Consider the following 20,065-nt stretch of genomic DNA (forward strand, 5'->3'; position numbering starts at 1 on the left):
CAACAGTATTCACATAGGAAAAGAACCCAAGCATGAATGCCTCCCATAATCCACAAGACTTATGGATAGTCACAAATGTAAGGTAAGAGAAATATTTATTTAAATTTTGCACAAGAACGAGCTTATACTGAACAAATTCAATCAAGAAATAAGTGCAATCAAACGAGGAAATATAGATGACTTTTCCCACCAGAAAACATTAAGTAATCATGCCTGTGCATTATTTTTTTACAATAACTTGAGTCAGTTTCTCAGAGCTGTACATATGTTGCTGCAATATTCCGTATTTCCTGCCTTATCTTCCTTTCTTTTCAGATTTCTGGCAAATTTGCAGTGAGCAATCAAACAAATTTGTAGTTGGGTCTTAAAAAAAAAAACCCTCTGTGGCCATGGATGAGGTACATTTTCAAAGCTCCAGGAACTGTCTGTTTGCTTGAGGATTTTGACTTCTTTATGCATAACATGTCAATTTTCTCAAGTCTGCTATCTTACATAATGGTGTCAAACAAAAAAAATGAACCAGAAGCTGAACCTCACATCTTAATACAGAGTTTATACATTTGAATTTGTTCCTACCAAGCCTTATATGTTTCACTCAGACTGAGGAAACTGATGGCTCATCCACCTTATAGCCTTTTTGCACTTTAATTGGACAAAACCGATCTTGCTTCAGTTTTGGTTGTATACAATTTTTGGTTTGTGAGTCTTTTTTGAAAAGTTAAAATTCTTAAACCAGAAACTGTCTGTGATGCGTGATCATTAGCTTCACAGTTCCTGGAGGCACTGTGGATCCACTGAACAGCAAACATGCCCATTCTGGAAAAAGAGAAGGAAAAAAAGTACATTATTCCATACAGTTTTGTTTCAGATAGGTATAAGCATTTCTACATGTCTGCCTGGAGAAATATTGAAGTATAGAAGAAATGAATGCACAGGTACTTGCTGTTAATCATTTCTATATTGAATTCTATCCAATGTTCCAGTTAAAATTAACATAGCAATTTCACTTCATTGCCTAATGAATAGCCACATAAAAAGAGAACAGTTGGCTTTAAAGGAATAGGTTGAAAGGACATATTTAATTTCAATAGGTCTCTATTTGCATCAAAAAAGGCCTATTTAAAAAACAACCATATGGAGGGTATTGATATTCACCACAGGTGAACAGTCTTAAAGATATTTACAAACTTTCTGTAAACAGTGTTGAATTTGTAAGTTCAATTTCCTGTAATCAAAGCAGGGAAGCAATTTTCACCAGATTCTACAACCCAGCTGACACAAGAGATAGAGAGCCAGAAAGTTAACTAGAAATGAAGTGCAAAGCACTAAGATTTTGCATTGATTTAAATCCCCATGGTTTCATTTAACAAAGCTGAAAATTGGACAATGCATTAAGAATAAATAAGGCTCCATCTATGAACCTAGATTTAAATGGCTCAGTGATATGGCTGTTTTTCCTACTTAACATTTCTCCTGATCATACATCCTGATTGGAAAAAACAGTTCAGTTCAGTGTACTTGGAGTTTAGTTGATTTTAGAACCGTCGAACTCCAACTTGTTGGTTTCCGAAACAAACACACATTTACTCTGAATATTAACAATTACAGTGGATATCTGTTTGAATAAAAATATCAAAGGGATGATATTAAAATTGTTCTCTCATTTCCCAACCTGGTTCTCGTGCTGTGCAGAAAATTATAAGCATTCATTTAGCAAGTCAATACGATACAAAAACAAATTTGACAAAGATTGAGTTTTTAAATGAATATGTGCACTTCAATTGACTATATTCTCCTACATCCCAATCCTAACCATATTTACTTGAGTTTATATCCCATTATTTTCATTACAACTTGGGGAGGAAGTCTATGTTACTATTGACATGCACTGCAGTGAAAACAGCAGCCCTGTGCCCCATTTTCTCCTGAATGTTTAAGTACCCTTTCCCTCTGTTGTGATTTTGCTGAATCATGCAAAACATGAAAGCTGCCACTGTATGAACACCTACGTGAAAAGAAGTGCTGCTGAATCAATTGAACTTACTTTGAAGGAAGTATGCCTAAGATTACTCTGCATGTGAACTTGTGTGTGTGTGTTAAGTGCCATCAAGTTGCTTCCAACTTATGATGACCTATGAATTAATGACCTCCAAAACATCCTATCATTAACAGCCTTACTCAAGTCTTGCAAACTGAGGGCCATGGTTTCTTTGATTGAATCAATGCAGCTCATGTTGGGTCTTCCTCTTTTCCTGCTGCATTCAACTTTTCCTAGCCTTATTTTCTTTCCAGTGACTTGTCTTCTCATCATGTGACCAAAGTACTCTTGCTTCAGATTAGCTACTGTAGCTTCTAGGGAGAGGTCAGGTTTGATTTGATCTAAAACCCACTTATTTGTCTTTTAGGCAGTCCACAGTATCTGTAAAGCTCTCCTCCAACATCACATTTCAAATGAATCACCTTTCTTCCTGTCAGCTTTCTTCATTGTCCAACTTTCACATCCACACATAGTAACAGGGAAACGATGGCATGAATTATGTTGCTTTTGTTGCCAGTGACCAGCCTTACACTTACAAATCTTTTCTAGCTCCCTCATGGCTGCCCTTCCTAGTCTCAAGCTATTCCACATGAGTCGTTTACAATGTATCTTGTCACCAAATTCATTGTGTTATTTTTTCATTTCTGCATGCATTTTCCTGTTCGGTTTTCAAATTGTTTTCCAATGGTTATTTTGTCCATGGGTTTCCCAAGCATTTCCCCCTGATCCATTTTGGAGCCGGTGAGCAAAAATCTCCAAGCTTTTTTTGTCTCCATCCCTCCAAACACCTGGCACGTATGCACACCCCTGTGTAGTCGCCCAACCACCCCATCACCCATTTTTTCTTACTACTCTTCCGTTTTCCAGAGAATGTTAAAAAATCATTGGTAGAATTATCAGTAAAATGTTAATGAAGGCACTGAGCCATTTAAGTGCTGAGGTGACTGCGGAGAGCAAAAGGAAACCAGCATTTCTTTTATAGCCTCTGACAGCACAGAAGGCACAAAATGAAGAAATAAAGAAAAGTATTATTTTTTTATTACAGGAATAACGATCTGTATAGTACAGTTCATAAAACTCCTGCATATTGCCCCCTAGTGTTTCCAAAACTCTTCATAAGACATTGTGGTTGCCCAATATCCCCTTCAACCATTTTCCTTTCCACCTCACTCATTTTCCAACAAAAACTCCTCAATCCATCTTCCCACCATTTTTCTTTTATTTTTCATTGATGGCATCAGCGATAAAACACTAATGTAAGCACTGGGCCATGTGAGAGGAACACTGGGAGTGATGGTATGTTAGCGAATAGCAAATCTGGCCGAAAAAATTGGGGTTTTGTGGGTGGATGGGGTATGTGTTGCTGTTCCTTCAGGTAATGGCACCTGCTCCTGTGACTTTTGCTTCCATTTTGTGTTGCTATGTCTCAGTGTTGGAAATGAAGGACGAGACAGATGCATGCACATCATTGCCAATGTGAATGCACAATGAACTTGCCACCAACTTCAATGGCGCTTCAGTGTAACTGCACAGTAATGCTAGAGGGTCTGAACAAAAAGAAAAAAGGTGGGAGGGCCTCCATTCTTTGCACAGCTCCCAGCCACCCATTCACCACTAGGACTGCAAGCATGGGTCTCCAAATTACAGCATCTTGTTGTACTAAAATGTTTAGACTGCAATTCTATGCATCCTTACTTGGGAGTCAGCCTCACTGAATTTCACAGGATATGTCCAAATAAGTGCAAAGACCATGTAAAGATCTTGAGTATTATAAGGAGAAGGTTTCAGGTCTGATTCTGCTGCCTTTATTCATAAATACTAGCTGTGTGTGCCTAGGCAGGGATTACTACTTTTGACTTCAGTGGGAATAATACAAAATGCAATTTACCACACATGTATATTTATAAACGGGAAGAGTTTCTTCCAATACCTATTCCCTTATGACTTTTTTTAGGATGTAGGAGTCATGTAAGCTTTTAGCCATCTATCATTCTTCTTGAGATAAATGTTTCTTCTTGACCCTGAGGAATACTAAAGACCCAAATTATCATGTGAATTCTATTTTCTTCTCTTTAAAGCAGGAAAGAAATGCCTGAATTTCTATTTCTGCCACTCTTGAACATAAAAGCATTTGATCATCACAAAGCTTTAATATTGTTTTTAGTAGTTTTCTTCCTTTGACAGAAAATATCTTTTTGGGGGGGGGGCAGGAGGGAAGGTTATAGCTTATATCTTGGAAGATCATTTGATATTTTAAGCATCTTCAGAATGGCACAGTCCTGATAACTGCAAGATCATCACAGCTGAGCCAATATATTTCTATACAAAGAATAAGTTTGCTAATTTTTTCAAGGTCAGATAGAGCATGGCCTATATAATATTCTGTCCTGCTGATACATCTAAACCATTATCCTGGTTCTTGGCTGCTCCTCTTACCAAGGACAGACGAGTGATGTTAATGTTAAAGCTGAAAGTTTTATAATGCAAGTGTAGAAAAAAGATATCCCAATGACTAAACATATATTTATATACCATATATACCATAAAACCACCTGTAAAAGGACCTTCTCTTTACCTTGCATTGACAGAGGGTGCATTCTGTGCCGTGCTTAATCCAAGACGATCCAGTGAAGCGAACCACATTAGTTTCATCCAGACAAGTCTTGGTGATATCATTCCTAATGGTGTCTGCTTGACAGGGATCAGTGACACAGTGGGGGCAACATTCATTCTCAGGGAGTATGCTGAATTCACATTCTGTCTCTGGACAAGGCAAGGGCCAACAGTCCACTTCACCCTGCTATTAAAAAAGCACGCACAAAGAGCATCAATATTATGTTCTCAGTTGTGAATTTTTATTATTCCTTTAACTATTATGATATTAGTAGTACAATCACAGGGGGTGGGGTTGGAAATGAATAGGTTGCTACACTGGACAAATGACTTTTAAAGCCCATACCTCAAAACCGCAGTGGCTGGGGACGGCATGGCCATGGCGCCTCCAAAAAGGTTTTGCGGGGGGCGGGGAAGGGGCTTTTAAAATAAAATTTAGAAAAAGGGGGGGAAAGCCCCATAGCAAACAGCAATGCTGTGCCAACAAAAAAGTGGCATGGCAATGCCCTTGCTGTAGGGGGCATTCCCGGGTTGAAAGGGGTTAGGAGGCTGCCTAAAGGGGGCCAGCATAAGTGGCACTATGCCGATGTCTGTGCCAGTTTGCATGGCTTAAGTGGCGTGGACACTGGCGTAGGGGTCATGCCACCTCCTAAGCACATTCAGCCCCAACCTCAGGAATGGCCAGCGTAAGTGGCACTACGCCGGTGTCTGTGCCAGTTTGCATGGCATAAGTAGGGGTCATGCCACCTCCTAAACCAATTGGGCCCCCAACCTCAGGAATGGCCTGTTTGAGACTTGGCCTATGAGCTAAGAACAATCACATTTCATGCCCAAGCTCAGATTGATCTCAAAACTTGCCTGTTACCAACAGATATACAAAATAATAACAGTATCACCAGTGTTGTAGTCTCAACACACAAAGCATAAACAAACTTCATAATCTAGATTTGTGCAAAGTGCTGAAGGCTGTAATCCCAAGGACACTTTCCTGGGACCAAGCTCCATTGAACAATTTACTTCCAGGTAGGCCTACTTAGGATGGCTCCCAAAAGTAACTAATGAATACAATGCAATTCTATGGGACTTACACACTGAACAGTGTGCGCTCCCATGGATTTCAATGGGCCTTAAATGTGCATACTTTCTCTGAACTACATATTAAATTTATAAATTTTCTTTTTATAACATGACTGAGAATTATTATTTTGAATGGACTCTTGCAGTGTGCACAATTTTTCAGTTATTTCAAATGTACTGTTTCAGCCACAGTGGGAAGGGGGAAAAAGGATTTCTCTACTTTCACAACCTTAATTTGTTGCTTCAATCAAATATCTTTTGTGAATGATACATTTTTTAACTTTGTGGTTAAATATAAGGGTATGAAATTTGTGGTCTATGATCATTTGAAGAATTAATTTTTTTTAGTTACATATAAAGGACAGAACAAAAATACAATTGCAGTAATTGTAAATTATCAGAACGGTTGCAAATTTGCATACCGTGATAACAAGGCTTACCAAACATCGACACTGTTGACAATTTTGAACCCAAGTGTCTCCACTGTTGTATAAAATCTCCCCATTTTGATGCAAACATTGACTACTGAGCCTTGGATCACATTCAGGACAGCAGAACAGATCAACGGTGGGATTCTCGCAATCGCAGACCATCCGCCGACACATTACGTAGCCACTCTACCGTTGCAATACACAACAGCATACGATAATAAAAACAAAAATTAAGTTGCATGCTTATATTGGAGAATGTGAATAGGAAATGTTTTACTTAATATTTTGCAAATTAACAAAACTAGTTGAAAATAAACCAAAGGTGTTTTTTTTTTTTCATTTAGTGTGTGCCAGACGATATAACTGATTTCAACTAAAGACTACCTTGGAAGACAAAAACATAATTGAAATAAGAATAAAAGGGACAGTGTTTCCTGTTTTTCTGCTGCAAATGTGCTACAGAAAAGCTCTCCGTGCAATTACAAGTTAAAATACCAGTAAAATTATTTGCAAACAACAACATACAATAGTCTTTCAAACCAGTCAACTATGGACTAGGAAAACTAAGTGTACCCACTGTGTGCAACAATGGCTCTATCATACTGCTTTCAGCTTTCCCTTTTCAACCACACTCCTTTCCCATTTTTTCACTCTTTTCCTGGCAGTCCTTCCCTCTCCCATGGTACCTACCCCTTGATATGATTGCTCAGACTCACCTGGCAAGAGCAGACAGAGCACCGGTCATTCTCTAAAACCCAGATCTGCCCATTGTGCTTGATTTTGCCTTCATGGATGCAGTCTCCTGTGCAGTTTTTCCCATGGGGACACCGGCAGTCATAACCACCATCCAAGTTAAAGCAGATTGTGTCATTGGCACAGCTGTGTCTCCCAGTTGAACATTCATCAATGTCTGTAAGAAGAGGTCATGGGATGCTTTTAGACTATATTCAGTAACAACAATTGGTCTTGGCTACAGGCAACATAAATAATCTGCAGCCCTGAAGGCCTTTTTGGTCCATGCTAATTTGCATCCAACCTAAAAAAACACACAGAGATTAGTGCAAGTTCAACTGAAATAACAGTCTACAGCCCACTCTACAACCCAAGCTGGTGAAGCTTGATCTGTTCTTGGGGTGTATGATAAACAAATATTTATAATAAACAAATATATGATAAAGAAATAATTTTTATTACAAAAATGGCACAGGACACAATATTTTCCTTTTGTGTAAGTTAAGTATTTAGCAAATTGCACTATACACATGTCAACCCTTTGTAACTTGAATAAGAAAAAGAGTATCCTGAGGTGGAAACTAAACATGTCAGCCTGGGAATTTATATTTTTTATTTCAATGTGCAAGTCATGAATGACTGAAATTGCAAGGAAATAAACACAAAACCTACATAAATGAAATATGCATCTGCATTATTTATCAGCTTCAAATTTAGTCATTATCTCCCAAGTGCTATGCAAGAAGTCATCTATCCTTACAAAAACTTATTCCAACACTTTGATTTTGGACTTGCAACAAAACCACCATAAAGAGTGAATTATGCTGCTGACATTTTGTTTACAGCTGTAACTGGAGTTCCAAATACCATAAAATACAGAGAAGGCAGGGACCAAACATAGTGTCAATTATTGCTGAGTGCAGCAAAAAAGAAGAGGGGGGAATGGGGAGGCAGGGCTCCAAATTACCATCCATCCCAGACTCAAGTGATATGTCATTATTATTACTCCCATGTTGTTTTTAAAAGACACATAATACAAATGCATTGCCTTTTCTGCTACCTCACACAGTGCTGTGCTTCTATAGCTCTGAATGTGATAAATAGAGATGGGCAAGCCTTAAAAATAGTGTTGGACTGGAAAAATCTTGCAGAATGTAGCAATTATTATGAACTGGCTTTGTGTTCCTGTTGGACCTAACAGTTTACAATAGGGTTGAGTCCTACTTTCTCTTCTATTTTCTAGATTAACAGCCAGTTTTTATGCTCTTGCAAGGGCTGCTCCCACATTAATAAAAGTGTGCTTACTTAATGCCGATTAGCAAGTTGTACAGGAAGACCTTTTGAGCTGGCATGCAGGTATTACTCACAGACCCTCAGCAGTGCAATTGATGGTTCAATGTACACAAAATTATTAAAAATATAATTTAAAATTGCATGCAGTCTATGTGTATAAAGTATATATTAAACATATATAAAACATAAATGAATTTCATGTTTAGACTTGGTTCCCATCCCAAGATACCTCATTATGTACATACAAAAATTCCAAAATGTTTCAAAATACAGAAAGATCCAAACTACGGACCACTTCTGGTCCCAAGCAGTCCTGATAAGGGATACTCAACCTGTACTAAGAACTTGGATATTGTGTATGTTTCCAAGACACCTTGGAATAACTATCCATCTGTTCCTAACATACATATTTGATTAGGAAAGAAATTGCACACAATCTCCACCTCCAACTTTTCTTTCCGTTTGGACTCATTCTATCAATACATCTAATTGTCAACATGGTCCCTTCTGTGGATACTTAAATCCAGAGATTGGAGCCATGAATAGATGAAACAGATCTTTCGACAAACCTGAAAACACCCCAGGTTTGGGGAAAATACTGAAATAAAAAAATTAATTGGAAGGTTAACCCCCCAAAATAATAGAAGAGGCAAATGGCCTTTGCAAGACAACCACAACAGTATTGCCAGCCTTGGTTTCTGCCAATAATAGGAAGGGGGAGGGGGAGGCCCCTTATTTACAGGGCTGTTCTGGCGAATGAGGAAGGACTCATTAGGTGACTTGCTTCCATCTGACTTGCCTGTCTCAATCAGGCCTGGCTGTTTCCTACTTTTTAACAGCAGACATAAAAACCAGTGTGGCGTGTTGGTTAGAGTTTGAGTCTATGATCTGGGAGACCCAATTTTGAATCTTCATTCTGCCATGGATGCCCACTGGATTACTTTGATCCTGTTTCAGATTCTTGTATAGAGGTACTGGTTGAACAAACCGCATGCCTGACAATTTGCTTTAGTTTTCCAATTTTCAAAACATGTACAGGTTTTACTTTCTGAGTTGTGTACTCAATGTCCCATCTTTGGAAGAGATACTTTGAACAGATGGGCTGATGCCCAGAAAAATCTCTGAACAAGCTGATCTAAGAGATGACAGTTTCGATACATATATTTCTATGGGAAATTTTTTCTAAGCTCGGAGAAACGCTCACCTTATACCATGAGAAGTGACAAATTGAAAGGTTTTGGTAAGGTCATGTGGATTTAACGTAATTGAGCATATTTAAGATAGCTACACCCCAAACACTCCTGAATCTCTCAGATGTGGTTTGAGAGACTATCTTTCTGAAAGCACTTTGGTGAGAATCTCAGAAATTGTATTTTATCTTTTAATCTTTAGATAGGATAAGGGATAAGTAATTATATGTGTGTGTTTCTGTTTCTGATTTCATTTACATATACAAGGATGTATTATTCTGATGCTTTCATATTAACTCTTTTCAAGAATGATTAGATTGGTTTTCAATAAAAATCTCAAAAGATAAACATGAGAGATCTTTGGCTGGGACACAGGGTTTTCACTTGACACCTGGAATTAACCTTCTGACTTTTGACTTCTCTTCAGTCAGACAGCTGGAACTTGCAGACACTGGGTATCAAAGAGAGTAGCAGTCTCAATCTATGCCTTTGCTTTAATGGTCAATGTGTTGCACTGAAACTGGCAAAGAGGCTCTTTAGTTTCCCTGGGTCTGTTGTAAAAAGGAATGCTTCCCTTACGGGACTAAAGAAAAACAGTACTTCGTTCTGTAGTTACACAGTATCAAGATCCAAAGTTTATTCTAGGGCTGTCCAAAAACAGCCAAATTTTTCCCGATTCGGCGGTTTTCAGTTCAGGACGAACCAAATTCAAAAAAAGGCAAGAAAACGACGAGCCGAATTCGGCGAGTTTGGCCGATCGCTGAATAAATTCGGCAGATTCAGCGTTCCCCGAACCTGCCTTTTCCTGTCTTTAAAGACCCACCACCCACTTTCCTGGGAGTCCTGGGAAAGCGGGCGGGGGTGTTTAAACTGCTCCACGCTGCCCGCCCGCCTTTATTCGGCCGAATTGATTCGGGAACGCTGAATCTCGTGCCGAATTCCCCGGATCCGAATCGGGGGAGTTCAGACTTTGGCATTTCCCAGATCAAAACGGGCCGGATTTTGCCGGATCCGAATTGTACCGAATTTTTTTTCTACAGCCCTAGCTCATTCACAGTTTCAAATGGTTTAGAGAAGTCCGTGTGCTTCTGTCGGAGTCTCTGTGATCCGTTCCTCTTGTCAGTTTCCTTCACAGAGCTGCGTACAGCGTTGCCAAGTGCTCAAAGCACTTTTTACCCCTCTATTGGAAGAAGGGGGGTACAGGGGTTGCTTCACCCAAGAAAATCCCAAAGAGGATACCAGGTATGGTGTAACAGTACGTGCCTTCCAGCTATAAAATGTTTCATATGCTTTCATCAGCTCATAACCCGGTATAATTTCCTTTAGACCTCCATGGGTTCCTATGAGTAGCCACTCATAGGAACCCATGGAAGTCTAAAGGAAATCTTGAAAATATAGAAAAATGGAAATGTCTCAGAGAAGAGATAATTATACCGGGTTTTGAGCTGATGAAAGCATTTGAAACATGTTGTATCTGGAAGGCACATACTCTTACACCACACCTGGCATCCCCTTTGGGATTTTCTTGGGTGAAGCAACCCCTGTACCCCCCTTCTTCCAATAGAGGGGTAAAAAATGCTTTGAGGACTTGGCAATGCTGTACGCAGCTCTGTGAAGAAAATTGACAAGAGGAACGGATCACGGAGACTCCGACAGGAGCACACGGACTTCTCTAAACCATTTGAAACTGTGAATGAATTTTGGACATTGTTACTGTATAACTACAGAACGAAGTACTGTTTTTCTTTAGCGTTTTTGCATTTATTGTAGGCATTTTGTATATCTTAGAGTTGTGGATATGTGACGCTAACATTCCTAACCACTAGACTGTATCATTTGGTTATTGTATACTTTCTAGTTTGAACTGTATTAGATACACATACACTAAATATTGGTTTCATGTCAAAAAAATGTTGATAATTTGATTATTTTGAAGGTGAAGCTGGTGTGCTGTAATTTATATAAGAATAGCTATTCCAGCACCTATCGTGGTTGAATTGAAAAATATCCCTTACGGGGGGAAGCAGGTTTCACCTGTTGCAGGGCGACCGCATTCTCAAGCTATCTTAGATCACAGTGTTGTTATGAAGATAAAATGGAGGAGATGAGAATGCTATGAGCTGCTTTGGGTTCAAATTGTGGAGGAAAGTGGAGTATAAATGAAGTAAATAAATAATATTGCTTAAGATGGGTGGGCAGATAAATATTTGTTTGGGGTGTAGGTTGGGTGGACAAAAGGAAGCATGGAAAGGTGAAGATATGAGGGTTGCCAGGAAGATGAAAAGAGGAAATAGCATGGGGAGGGAGACAGAGGGGAAACTGAGGTCAGCACTATACAACTGGGCCCAGCCCAATGGCTGGATCTATGCAGAGTTTTCCCAGGGACAGTCTGCCAGGGGGTCAAAGGAGGGAAAGCTGAAGATGGGGGGGGGGGAGAGATAAAATGGTAGAATAGCTGGTGGAAGAAGAGAAGGAAGCAGGAAAAGGGGAGACACTATAGGGACTTTCAGGGAAGAGAAAGAAGAAATAGTGGGGGAGGGAAAAATTAGATGCCCCCACCAGTTCTCGCAGGTGCACCACTTGTATTTTCTATTTCCCTAATGTAAGTTTCAAACCTCTTGCATTTTTGTCCTAATGCTCCCAGCTTTATTGGAAGTAAACTACCTGATTTCATGCAACTTGGCTTGATTTCCCTCCCTCCCAACAATATGTTCTTCCAGTTCAAAGGCTTGAATCTGCATTTGTGTGATAACCACGCCAATCCCTCCAGAAATCAGGCATCCTACCCAGATGTAGATTCAGGCAGATTCTGCCTGGTAATCTGAAGGGAGGGGAAATATTTGAAATTTAAGGTTGCAGAAAATGAAATATTTCATTTAAATGGACCATAGTAGTACATGCTGTGTTGTTTCCTTTAAAATACACTTTTAACTCACAGTTTATAAATAAACACGTAAAGCTGGATATTTCATTTTGAAAAAGCTGCATTTAAAAATAGCTGCATGCCCACTAACCTGCTGTTCCACGTAATGTCATTTGTCACAGACAGCACCCAAAATTTTTTCACTGTTTCCAAGTCTGCTACTCAAATTAACGTCTTCTAAATGCAGTAACTCTACATACTATAAATGCTGCATAACAACAACTTCTAGCTGCCCTTTCACTTTGCATGTAGTGTAATGCATCTTTCAGTTCCTGGATCTTTCCCCCAGTTGCCTTTACTGTGTGAAACAGGCTTCCGGAGACACAGTGCAAGCTACATGGCTTTCATCCATGCTCTTCCAGCGTTTTCCCCCCTTATTATCTTGTAATATCTGTTTGAAGCAGGCACTTGTGAATGTTATTTTGGTGCATAGTCTTTGTACTTTATGCTCCATTCTATGAAAGCTGCTGTTGTTACCTTTTTATACTGAGATTTTAATTGCACTTTTAGTCCAAGAGGAAAATGTCTGTAAGCCACCTTGCATTGATATGGAAAATAGGAACTTCAATAAATAAATATCTTACAACTATGTGTGGCTTCACAATTACTTAATTATGGTGCAATAAGATAGCTGATCTTAAAATGTATACTTAGTTTGTACAGCAAAGTAAGGCAGTATTTTATGGCTTGCAGATCAAACCCAAACTGTCTTCCCTGGAAATCAGCAGAATTGCATGGTTAGGATTGCCTCTGCAATCTGCTTCTCTGACTGTGCCTGAGAAGCCGGCAATGGAAGAGTTGAATAGTTTCTACAGCATTATTTATTTACTTATTTCATTTACTGCAACTCAAGGAAGATTGAAAACAATGTAATTAAAACAGTATAATACATACAATACATAATGGATTTAAAAGCCTATCCCCAAATGTTAAGAGTTGGGGAGGTAAACTAAGAAGGAAGCAACTAAACCACAGTGTACCAGGTAGCTCAGAGGTCCCCCACATTTTGCTTGTGGGTGCCATGGTGCCCACTGACATCTTTCTTGGCTCCCACCCAGTGTTTTTAGACAGTGGGTGGGGCTAGGTAGGGCTCTTACCCAGCAGGGCTTCTGATTGGCCACTGAAGATCTGACTGGCTATGCAGATTAAAATAACACTGTTTCAGTGGCAGCTGCCACCACAGTGTTTGTTTTATTCTCTCTTATCCCTCTTTCTCAGTGTATTTTTAATTACCCCTCTTCTCCCCTTCGCTTGCGCTTCCTCTGTGTTTGTGGCTCCACCTCCTGTGGCAGCCATTTTGTAGTTCGCTCAGCTTCCAGTTGTGCTCACAGGCTCAAAAAGGTTGGGGACTCCTGGTTAATTTGTACTTGAAAGTCCAACTAGTAGATTGGGCCTTGCTTATTCAGGAATGTTCTGTGCATACATATCTGTATTAATGTTTTTCCCTCTTTTTTCTTTTCAGGAATACAATCGTTTGGTCAGACAGAAGGAGAGGGATTATTATCTTCCCATTTTTTGGAATAGAGAAGGCCAACCTACAAAGTGTATGTAACTATATCCCAATTCTGCTGGCATCCAATACCCACCACATTATAAGGAACATAAGCTGTGCTCAAATAAATTCATTTAACCACAGTGAAGACAATGTGAGTAACCTTCATCTTTTTGCTGCCTGAGGCAAGGCCCAACATGAACGATGTGTGCAGATGTCCAAAAGGAGTAGCTTTGGAGTATTGCCCTCATGGACTTCTTGCATTATACATGCAGCGCAGAATGCTACGTGCAGGTTTTCCCTATTGTACCCTTTGCCGGAGGGGGAGACAGAACAAGAAGTTTAATTCATGCATGAAAATTTCACCTTAGATGTGGACCTCCTTTTAGGATTGACTTTTCCTGGGCCTTCAGGGTGTGGTAGGAGGCAGCGAGAGTTCCAGCAAGTATAGTACTCCTTTGCCCAGCCGTAAATGTTGAGTGTAACCCTGAGCAATTAACATATACATCTATGCTTTTGTTCCTTAACCAAAGCTTAAGGTTTAGTTTTTAGCTTTTAGTTTTCCTTTTGTTAGTTTTCATGATTCCAGAATATAAGCTGTCTGGGCCACAATGCATTTCGTTCTTCATCTATAAACAGTGCCCCAACAAAATACTGTCTCAGTGTAAATCACAAACAGTGAGCATTACTCAAACACAAATAAATTATTTATAAAGCCCTTTTACTGACCTTCACAGGATTCTCCACCAGGTGAAAACATGCCATTATCATGGTAGCCATCCCTGCACTCACAGTGGTACCAGCCGGGCAAGTTAATACAGGTGGCACGGCTGTCACACTGAACAAACCCATCCAAACACTCATCAATATCTGTTCAACAAACAGAAAAGGAAGAAACTAGAACATCACCAAACACTGTTATTTTAGAATACTGTAAAGACAAAGATATATTATCATGATATATAACATTCCTAGGCAGGAGTATTCAAAGCCCATAGCTTGCCATGTAACACGTTTAAAAGAAAATACAGCTTTTCACGACTTCCCAAGAAGATGAAGAATGAGATGATATAAACAACACTAAAAACCAATAACTAGAAAATACAGCTTTTCACGACTTCCCAAGAAGATGCAGAATGAGATGCATATATAAACAACACTAAAAACCAATAACTTGAAATGAGTTTATGACTTGCTTAAACATTTTTAATTTATTTTCGTCTTGATGAAAGATAAGCAATCAGCTACATGTTAACTGTACAAAGCAAGCAGGAAAAATATGTTCCAGCAAAAGCTAGCCATTAACCCTCCCCCATTATATCAGTCTGCCTCATGTAAACCAGGATTATCTATTTTTTGTAGAATGTCAAGACATTAAATCCTAACTCCCATTATCAGAGAGTTAATGCTGCTAGGAATTATGGCAAAATCTGCTGATGGTATACAGAGAATACTCCAAAAACACATTTTCAACTATGAACTGCATTATTTGTTCTCATAATAATTAGTATGTTTTCCAAGCCGTAACAAATCATTTGTCTGAACCTATACTTTTTATTTCTCAAGAAAGCACAAAACTAAGGATTCCAAAAAACGTAACCAATTACACTTGAATCAAATATCAGGTGGTGTTGTGTAATTCTCCAACAGGTGGAAGTTTTAAAAAAGAAAATCTATGTGTAGAGCTTGTTAAAATAATGAACAAAAAGCAGTGAACACTTTCTACAAAATAGTTCCAGATATGGGAGGGAAGACAGTTGGTGTTGACAAAAGCAAGTCTAGAGAGTGATGGAAAAAATAGATACAATTCCCTTACAGCAATGGTTTCAAAACTTTTTGAGCCATGGAGCACTTTTCTGGAGAGAAATTAATCAAGGAGCACTAATTTTCACTTAGCACCTATATACGAAACCGAATGACAGTAGTATTTTTCTTTCCAGTCTCTTCATAGAGCACTAGGAGATGTTTCGCGGAGCACCAAGTGCTCCAGGGAGCACAATTTGGGAACCGCTGCCTTTCAGCATTTCATAGTAACTCGGGAAAACCTGTTTAATTTGGAATCTCTCATTTTTGTTTGTTGACTGTTACAAAATTTTCCCTGACTTTAAACCTGATCTTGTTTACAGAGCAGTACCTTATAGATTACTGACCAGAGACCTTTTCAGAGGTCATGTTGAGGATATACACACACATGTACATGTGCTGCCCATATTGCTACCCATGGTCCTCTTGATATGCTTGGTCACCATTTTGGCTGAAAAGGATACAGTGCATATTTTACAGCTCATGTATATGGGACCCAAAGCCCTAAAAAAAATAATAATCAAGGCTTCATGTAGTCTATAACAAAACTGGAAGATATGCACTGTGACCTATTCAGACAAAAGGCTGATCATGCAATTCAGGAGGATCATGAGTACTGCATACTACTGTATAATCTCAAATATTACATCTGAAAAGGTGAAAACATGAGTGCACACACATACTGATCACAACATTGCTTAAAATGAAACCTTCTTGGTGTGATTTGTGATCACATCAGATTCCTGTTTGTGTTTTGGTTTAATTTAGTTCTTTACCTTATTCATGTAACTTTGGTAACTTACAAGGAAATGAAACAAAATGGACATGGAAAACTGCAAATGCTAACTACAAAATTAATTTTTGAAATTGCCTAAATTAAACTAGAAATTAGGTGGAATTGACCAATGGTTAGAGCCAACCCTGTATATGGAACAGGGGATATCAGCCCATAAGTAACTTTGTTTATCTTATTTGGAAATGTTGTCATTTCCAATTATGCCATACAAAGATTACTGTTGGATTTTTCATCTGACAAAGACTTCTGATGAAGCTTCATTGTTGGGCTTCATTTTGTTAGTTACAAATCTTTAACTGTATAGATAAAGGTTTCACAGTTTGATCCTAAGCAAGAGTTATATCTTTCTAATCCTATTAAAATAATTGGTTTTAGAAAGGTGTATCTTTGTTTAAGATTGCACTTTACATCTTCACAGTATACTGCCTACATAATCTAGCTTTGCCCAGTTACTCTTTCATAGAGTTTAGTATCATAACCAAACCATACTGCAATTACTTTTCACACTCTTTCTCCCAAATGCTTTTGTTTCTAAAGATGCTGTGAAGAGGAAGGTACTGACATTACACGTTTAAGGATAACAGATGAAAATCTATAGTAGACCTCCCAGTTCTGTAACCAGTCCCAAGGTACGAATGAAGCAAACTCAGTCCCAAGGTATGAATGAAGCTACTTGCATCCTAAGCCTTCACCCCCATCCCTGACTGCTGTATATTCTTAGAAAGAAGCTGTGACATAACAACAGAATTTTTAAAAAGAGGAGATCAAAGAGAATTGCATTTCTTGGAGAGAAGGGTCCTTTTACAGTTATTAAGTAGTGTGTACATATGGATGTGTTCTGCCACACATGAGGAAAAATGAAGGCCCCTTCTCTCTTAAAAATAGAAATAAAAACTAACCACAATTTTCTTGTGTAACTTGGGAAAGTGCACCAGGTACACTGTCATACATACTACCATATTATACATTAACAGTTTAAGCAAATATATTTGGCACTTGCTAGTTTGTTGGGAGTGACACAAGAATTCCAACCCAAACCACAGAAACAATGTAGTAGATTCCCTCTGTTGCAAAGGAAGGTGTTTGCATTTAGAATTACTCTTCGTAGCTTCTATTTAATGAATGCATTCACAATCTTGAATGACAGAGTTTTCACATTGAGGGATAGGAAACATTTATTGAAAGCAACAGGGAAGAATGTGTATGAGTTAGGTCAAAGTAACATTAATGAATTAAAGAAATTTCTCTGTTTTCCTTTTTCAGAACAATTTATTTGTGAAGCTGCAAGCATCCTAATTATGAATATAACATTGCAGGAAGAGGCATTATGCATTTTGATGAGCTCTGTTACTGATTATTCAGGAAAAACAGAAGTTTTGAATGACATGTCAGTATTGGTAAACTGACAGCCAAAATAACTATTCTGTATTTATTTGCCAACTAACTGACAAACCAATATCACAAGAAATATTACTTGGGATGAAATGTTTTTACATATGCCAATAAAGAAAGAAATACATTCCTCTCATTTCCCTGTGTCAGAATGCAAAGTTGTTGAATGGAATTACGTATCAGTATCTCTGCCATGAATATGCTGATGGCAGAATTCTGCTGGTCTTTAGGAAATGACATATCCCCTTGACTGATTGCTTGCCTGCAACACATTCCGCTGAAAATGCTGCCTGCAGTCAGAGCTGAGTAGTGATCTATTATTGTATTCACCAAGAGGTCTAAGACTGCCATTGTGGCCCATTCTAATTCTCTAGACTATAGCACAGAAGAAGAGAGGGGGAAAGCAATGAGTTTCATCAGGGTTTTTTCTTTGTGCATGCATCTGTCAGGTCTGGCTGCACACATACATCTTAGAAGGCAGAGCTAGTGCTGTTGCCAAGGAAGGTAAGCAAAGGGTTCATGCCAGGAGGGGTGTGATTGTTAATTTACCTGGACCTTGGAATGGTATTCCTCTGGACTACTTGACTGAGTTAGCTTGCAAGGCATAGCTTCATTTAAATAAGTACCAGAAGATGACACTACAGCTTCTGCTCCATGCTGTTCTCCTATGGTGTACCACAATCTCCATTCTTGTCTGCCATGGATGGGAGTCCTCCACCGAAGACTCTGCAGAGGAAGGCAGTGGCAAACCACCTCTGCTTCTCAATTGCTTTGAAAGCCCCTGGTGGGGTTGCCATAAGTTGGCTGCAACTTGACAGCACTTTACACACACACATAAGTGTCCAGAATGCATACAAGCGTTTATGTCAAAAAATCTATTTTGTTAGTACCAGTCTCCAAACTATGCCACCAAAAAGCATGATACCTTGAAAAAGGTGTTATTGTGGTACACTGAAACTATATGCAGATAAAGCAATAAGACAGCACTGCTGTTATTGGTCAGATCAAGATAATTTTTTTGTGAGCAGACTTCTTCCTTCCTTTCTCTACTGAATCATCTTGTGGCTGCTCAATCAGACATGATTTGATGACTGATTATAAATTCACTGAAATGTTTTGCATACCAGCAACTATGAGTGATGCGAAGCAGGAACATCTCTGATGAGGACCAGGATAACATTACTCTAGTTCTGAATCCAGTGGAGGAAATATTACTTTAAAAAGTAGCATTTTTGAGCTAAATCCCAATGAAAAATGTTACAGTACAATGAAGTAGTGTGCAATAACGTGCTTTGTTCACAGGAATTCAGTGACATTTAAAAGCAAGCAGCCAACACTGACACATCTAGGTGCTGCTGGAAGCCAATTTATAGCAACAGGCATGAACAATCTGTCGCTTGCTGCGCGAAGGTAACAAGTTAATCACGTCTCTGTTCTGAAGAGCATCTTTTGGTTAGTTTTAGAGGTGATTTCCATTTACACGTACACCTATTTTACCATGTCAATTCAAGCCAGGTACCTGTTTTGCAGTGTAGCTGTGCACAATTTTCAAATCATTGGGAAAGGGGTGGTGGTGGCTTTTGAAGTGCTATGTTTTTCATGGCCCAGTAAACTCGTAGAGTCTCTGTTGTCATCCCGCATCTAATGTTCAACAGTCTGTAGTAGCAGTTGTTGTTGTTAAAAAGGTGCCAGTACTCATATATCAGGTTGAGCTGATTTCCAACAAGTCTCCCTCATGATTTGGCACCTCCTAAAAGTTGCCATTATTCAATACTGGTGAGTACCATCACACAAAAAAAGGCTTTTTTAGTGGTCATTTTCACTATACTTTCCTTTTCACAAGGACTTTTGTAAGTGGCTGGTAACAAAGAGCCTAAGTTGATCTTGGATTAGCTCCAGAACAAAGCTGAAGAAAGAACATAGCAGTTGCTAGGCAACTGCTGAGATGCTCTACTGGGTTCCTTGTCAGTCACTATTTCTGGCAGTTTTGTGCCTTGGCATAAAGTGACCTTCCTCTGTCATCTCATTTAATAGCGTAGGATCATCCATCATTAATGTGTTTGCCTAATTCTTTTATTAATCCAAGTTACTTTATTAGTAATAATCATATACCTATTTTTACATTTTAAGAGTTCCACAAGACAGCTGCTATTAAAATTATTACTTTTATTCTTTTTATACCTTCTGTCTGTGGATTTTTTCATTATGTTGAAATGTGAACAAGACTTATGCAGTACTTTTCCATAGCATGATTTTACCCACTGCTGTCGGATTCCTGTTCTGTG

At 38.8% G+C, this 20,065-nt stretch overlaps 1 protein-coding gene across 1 annotated transcript in view; it reads right to left on the reverse strand.

The window, feature by feature from the left end:
- Positions 1-569: 569 nt before the first annotated feature.
- The window catches only part of NELL2 (neural EGFL like 2), a 147,329-nt gene continuing 127,833 nt past the window's right edge, over positions 570-20,065 (reverse strand). Inside the window, exons 16-20 of the mRNA XM_056846760.1 lie at positions 14,519-14,659; positions 6,876-7,069; positions 6,169-6,345; positions 4,614-4,838; positions 570-816 (exon numbers count right to left, since the gene is read on the reverse strand). Of these exons, the coding sequence (XP_056702738.1) occupies positions 766-816; positions 4,614-4,838; positions 6,169-6,345; positions 6,876-7,069; positions 14,519-14,659 (788 nt within the window). The 3' untranslated portion in view covers positions 570-765. The remainder of the gene's footprint in view (positions 817-4,613; positions 4,839-6,168; positions 6,346-6,875; positions 7,070-14,518; positions 14,660-20,065) is intronic.

Source organism: Euleptes europaea, chromosome 3 (assembly GCF_029931775.1).
Source record: "Euleptes europaea isolate rEulEur1 chromosome 3, rEulEur1.hap1, whole genome shotgun sequence".
Taxonomy (NCBI): Eukaryota; Metazoa; Chordata; class Lepidosauria; order Squamata; family Sphaerodactylidae; genus Euleptes; species Euleptes europaea.